The sequence below is a fragment of the Primulina huaijiensis genome, chromosome 8, assembly GCF_012295235.1.
Source record: "Primulina huaijiensis isolate GDHJ02 chromosome 8, ASM1229523v2, whole genome shotgun sequence".
Classification (NCBI taxonomy): Eukaryota; Viridiplantae; Streptophyta; class Magnoliopsida; order Lamiales; family Gesneriaceae; genus Primulina; species Primulina huaijiensis.
In genome coordinates this window covers 15,646,980-15,652,757 of record NC_133313.1, presented here as the reverse complement: position 1 = coordinate 15,652,757, position 5,778 = coordinate 15,646,980, and the positions used below count along the sequence as shown (strand labels likewise).

Sequence of the window (5,778 nt, the reverse complement as noted above, 5' to 3'; positions counted from 1 at the left end):
GGCGCCTATTCACGAGTTCTTTTCATGTTTGAAGGTGTTATTGAAGCCATTACCTTCACTAATTTTTCTAAACACAAATTATTCTCAATATTCNTTCTTGGGAATAATTGGATCAATTAAATAAATTGGGTCTAATTTTTCTTTTAAATATCTTGCGGAACATAATGTAATCAATCTGATATACATATCACGAGTTAAAAGTACAAGTCTTGTACAACATAGATCCATATCAAACTAGGGTTCAACAACTACATATCAAGTGATGAAACCTATTCTACTGCTGGGTCCTAATCTCCACGCTAATCTTGTTCTCTCATCCTCTTCTTGACCCTGATCATGTCCCACCTGTTGTCATGCACACATACAGACACAACAACAGCCGGATAACTCCGGTAAGAATAATATTCCCAGTATAAACAATGTGTACATGCAATCCTATGAATCGATATAAAAGCATGCAACATATATCAATAACATGTATCACAATCTGAAAGACATGAATCAATATAAAACTGTAAATAAACTCGTAACTCAACATCTCAGACTCAACTCATTTATAATCTAGGGAATCCGATTCCTGGATATTGGCATAAGATACCGAATCTCCGCAATAGAAGCCGATCCGCTCCTACGCAACATCGATATAAACAAAGCATCCAGTGTCTTGGCATATCCGCCAAAGACTTGGCACCTCCGCCATTGACTAGGCACCTCCGCCCTAACTCAATACATGCTTTGCTATAATTCAATAGACTAAGCATATCAATCTCATAACTTGCAAACATCAATGCAATAAAATATGTATGTGATTTAGGGAAACTCAAGTCAGATCTAACTCGAGTTATATCCTCCCGGTTCAACATTGATTTATATCTTTCTTTCTTTCTTTCAATCTGATGAAGTCGAAGTCTCGAATTCGAAGCTTGTCAATACTCAATCTGGCAATGACAATATCGAGGAGTACAATATCAATATACCACTCAAATCAATACTGGATATAATCAGAACTCAATCTAATTCTGTTTCGACGGAATAATAGCACAATCTCGATATACCCAGCAATACAATAACAACAGATACAAAACATAATCCATAATCAATCAACAAACTCAATCTGATACCAAATCTGTATAATGTCCATCAAATTCAATTTGAAAATGATCACAATTCCATACGGTATCCGTTCTTCAATCCGGTTTCGATTATACGATGTCTAATATCTCAAGAACACCATATATCAATCATATCTGATTCTTTCAATATCATATTTTCAAATCATATCAAAACATAAGAAAACTTACGTCCTTGTGAAGCCGTGGGCGAGAGGATCTCAGAACTGTGTTCGGATTCAAATTCTGATAAACGGATCTTGTCAAATCACTATTTAAAGCTCAAAAGAAACTTAAAGCTTTTCCCTGAAGTTTTCCCCTTTTCTTCATCAAATNATATATATATATATATATATATATATATATCATGTTGCATGCTAAGGAAATGTGGCTTATCTTCAATCTGCATGTCTCGCGCATATGCGCGACCTCTATCGGCGCATATGCGCGAGACCTACTGGTCTCTGCGCTCAGTAACTCTGCCGCTCGCGCAAATGCGCGCCCTCACTCCGCGCATGTGCACGAGAAACTCTGTTCCGTCTTCTTGGCTACTGCCCTCCTCGCGCATATGCGCGAGAAGTTCTGTCCCGCACACAGGCTTCTGCGCATATGCGCGCCTCTCTTCCGCGCATGTGGCGCAATTCTCTGCCCGATACACACACTTCATGCTTTTCTTTCATTTTCATGTCTTCTCTACTCGTTCTATAAACACATCAATTTATCAGTTAATCAATCTCAGATACAGTGATAAAATCTCAGGCATTACAATTCTTCCCCTCTAAGACACGATTTCGTCCCCGAAATCACAGGCAGTCAAATCATATCAAATCATATATGTATAATCGAATCTAAACAGGAACTCACATCAATGGAATAACTCTGGGTATTTCTGTCTCATGTCTGATTCAGTCTCCCAAGTAGCTTCTTCAGTGCCATGACGACTCCACTGAACTTTCACGAGCGGAATCGTCTTCGTTCTGAGTTGCTTTTCTTTACGATCAAGAATCTGAATCGGCTTTTCAAAATAACTCAGAAATATCAGCTGGAATGAATAAACAATTTTGATTTTTTTTTTCACACTCAGTGACTAAACAATTTTCTGAACATAGAAGTGGTAGCTTTCACACTAGAAGAACGGTCTTCACTGGACTCCTCTAGGTAACTTTTTCTATTTTCTTCTATTTCTGTGTTAATTTCAGAAGGGGTTTCTCCCACGCCAAAAGCGCAGCCTTCATTGTGATCCTTTAGGTAGCTTTTTCCATCTTTCTTTTCTGACACAGACCCATTTTTTCAAAAAAAAATTACTTGTCACATTGGTCAGAGTCACGTGACCATTCTTTAAATCCTTTGTGACAGAGTTCACATGTATAAGTGTGAAGATTTAAAATAGAACAAGGAATTGTTAGTGCATCGGAAAACTATGCAACATAGTTCAACACAATATATCACAATATGAATGTAATACAGAATGTCTAAGTCCTAAAAATGCACGTGCATGTTAGGTGTTGTCCAAGATGTTGTAACATCTGAGAGAACATCTATGAATGTTTAGGCAGAACATATGCTGAGAGATTTCCTACGGTTGGAGAATCTCTCAAAATCTAATGCTTTTGTGTATATGTCAGTCAGTTGGTTATTTGTACCAACAAATTCAATTCGAATCAATCTTTTTTCTACTAAATATCGAATAAAGTGATGTATGATGTCAATGTGTTTTGTTCGAGAGTGTTGTACTAGATTTTTTAAAATATCGATTGCATAGAATTATCACAGTACACAATTAAAGTTTCACTCTTAAGCCCATAGTATTTTACCATTTGGTCCATCCATAAAAGTTGAGAACAACAACTTCCAGCTGCCACATATTCAGATTCAGCAGTTGAAAGTGAAATACAATTTTGCTTCCTACTATGCCACGAGATCAAATTATTGTCAAGATAAAAACAGCATCCAGATGTGCTCTTCCTATCATCTAAGTCACCAGCCCAATCAGCATCATAAAATCCTACCAAATTCGAATTGGTTTTTGAGTGTACCATAATCCTAAATCAATACTTCCTGCTATATAACGTGGGATACGCTTCACAGCTTTTAGATGAGAGATTTTAGGATTGGCTTGATATCTAGCACACAAGCATACACTAATCATGATGTCAGGTCGACTGGCTGTCAAATACAGGAGGCTACCTATGATGTTGCGGTATAAAGTGTTGTCAACACTTTCGACAACATCATCTTTGCACAATTTTAAAATCGAGCCTATATGTGTCTTCATGTGTTTGGTGTTTCATTTGCAAATTTCTTAACCAAATTCTTAGCATATTTACTTTGACATAGAAAGATGCAATCATGCACTTGTTTAATTTTAAAACCAAGAAATAAACTCAACTCACCAACCATGCTCATTTCAAAAGTAGATGACATACACTCAACAAAATCATCAGTATGCTTTTGAGATGAAGAACCAAATGTTATATAATCAACATAAACTTGACAAATAAGAATCTCACATTTGGATTTCTGAATAAAAAAAGTTTTTTCTACCTCACCTCGTTTGAATCCAATTTCAAGTAGATACTCTGTCAATCTTCCATACCACGCATGTGGTGCTTGCTTCAAACCATAAAGTGCCTTATTCAATTTGTAAACATGATCCAAAAGATGTGGATTCTCAAAACCCTTAGATTGTCTAACATACACTTCTTCACACAAAATTTCCATTTTAAAAAGCACTTTTGACATCCATTTGAAAAAGTTTGATTTTCATATAGCATGCAATAGCTAGCAATAGTCGAACTGACTCAATCCGGGCTACAGGAGCAAAGGTCTCATCGAAGTCAACGCCCTCAACCTGTGTGTACCCTTGAGCAACCAACCTTACTTTATTTCGAATGATGTTTCCCGACTCATCAGTTTTATTTTTGAAAATCCATTTTGTACCAATTATATTACCATGGTTAGGAGGTGGAACCAAATACCACACATCATTTCGAATAAATTGTTCAAGCTCATCAAGCATTGCATTAATCCAAAATTCATCTTTTAAAGCCTGATCAATATTTTTGGGTTCAAAATTGGATATATAACATGAAATATGACCTGTGAGTACATAGAGCTCATGCATTTAAGTCCTTTCATCTTGCGGTAATCCATTTTTTCTTTCTTTCGAGTTTGAACATCTCCATGCATATTTCCAATTATTTGAGATGATGAATGGTTTTTTTGAATTTTACTTGGAATATTCTGTCCATCATCTAATACATCATCATCAATGTGTGTTTCTTCCTCAGATTCAGTGACTTCAGTGTCACGTGTTGTGCTAGGTTTGCAACATCGGGGCAACAACTGCATTTTCCAGTAATATAGAAATTTCCAGAAGGTCTTCCACATCATCTTTAGTTATTTTCTTTTTGAAATCTGCAGCACAGTTATCAAAAACAACATTAATAGATTTCATAATAGTCCTAGTTCTTAAATTAAACATGCAATAAACTTGACTATTAGTGGCATATCTAAAAAAAACACTTATCACTCTTTGAATCAAATTTTGCAAGTTGATCTCTGTCATTCAAAGTATAACAAACACAACCAAAAACATAAAAATATTTAAGATTATGCTTCTTTCCCATGATTATTTCATAAGAAGTCATGGTTGAACCACTTCTCAAATACACTCTATTCGAAATATGGCAAGCTGTATTAAGGGCCTCTGCTCAAAAACACTTTGAAATATTCTTCGAAGCTAGCATCACCCTAGCCATTTCTTGCAATGTGTTGTTCTTGCGTTCGACAATGCCATTTCGCTGTGGGGTTTTTTGTGCTGAAAATTCATGTGAAATTCCTTTTCTGTCACTAAAAGATGAGGATGAAGAGTTTTCAAATTCCTTACCATATCAGTCCTGATCCTTCTCACCTTCAAATTATGGAAGTTTGTGATTCTTGTAACTAAATGTTTAAAAACATCAAAAGTGTCCGAATTTTCCCTAATGAAACTTATCCATGAAAAGCGTGAGAAATCATCGACACATACAAAATAATACTTTTTACCTCCAAAGCTTTCCACTTCCATATGACCCATAAGATCCATGTGAAGCAATTCGAGACAACGTGTTGTCCCAAAGTGGGCAACATGTGGTGTGGCACGTGAATTTTCTTACCCTTTTGACAATTGCCACAAATATATGGTATACCAGATGAAAGATTAGGCATACCTCGTACTGCATTGTACTTCCATAAATTCTTCACGGTTTTGAAATTCACATGTCCAAGTTTTTGATGCCATAGGTCGAGTTCACTAACTTGTGCATGTTTGCATGAAAGTTCTTTACCAATTTGGTAGCAAGTTGTCCGAAGACCTTGTACCTGTCATAATGCACATGTTAGTTTCATAAAAAACTTCACAATTATGTTTATCAAACTTGACATGCAAATTATCATCACACAATTGGCTTATGCTTATCAAATGAATTTAATCCTCCAACATGAAGCACATTGTGGAGCTTTGGTAGTCCTTCAATATTCAATATTCTCTTTCCAACAATCCTTCTTTTAGCTCCCCTCCATAGCTTACTCTACTACCTTTTTGTTCAACATAATCGATGAGATGTTCTCGTGATCCTGTCATATGACGTGAGCTTCCACTATCAAAGTACCAATGACCTGCAGTGTT

The 5,778-nt window shown here is 36.1% G+C and overlaps 1 protein-coding gene across 1 annotated transcript; it reads right to left on the bottom strand.

The window, feature by feature from the left end:
- Nucleotides 1-2,189: 2,189 nt before the first annotated feature.
- LOC140982107 (uncharacterized) lies at nucleotides 2,190-3,830 on the bottom strand. Its single transcript, XM_073448523.1, has 3 exons — nucleotides 3,503-3,830; nucleotides 2,959-3,114; nucleotides 2,190-2,380 (listed from the first exon to the last, which is right to left on the bottom strand). Exons 1-3 carry the CDS (start codon nucleotides 3,828-3,830, stop codon nucleotides 2,190-2,192), a joined length of 675 nt encoding a protein of 224 aa, XP_073304624.1.
- Between the last annotated feature and the right edge of the window lie 1,948 nt (nucleotides 3,831-5,778).

Bases quoted from the DNA above. Each gene is read 5' to 3' on its own strand.
- LOC140982107 (XM_073448523.1), bottom strand. From the start codon at position 3,830: ATGGAAATTTTGTGTGAAGAAGTGTATGTTAGACAATCTAAGGGTTTT. The intron at 3,115-3,502 runs GTGAGTTGAGTT...CGAATTTGGTAG, and splicing joins TTTTGAAATGAGCATGGTTG to GATTTTATGATGCTGATTGG. The intron at 2,381-2,958 runs GTTGTTGTTCTC...GGTCTGTGTCAG, and splicing joins TGAATATGTGGCAGCTGGAA to AAAAGAAAGATGGAAAAAGC.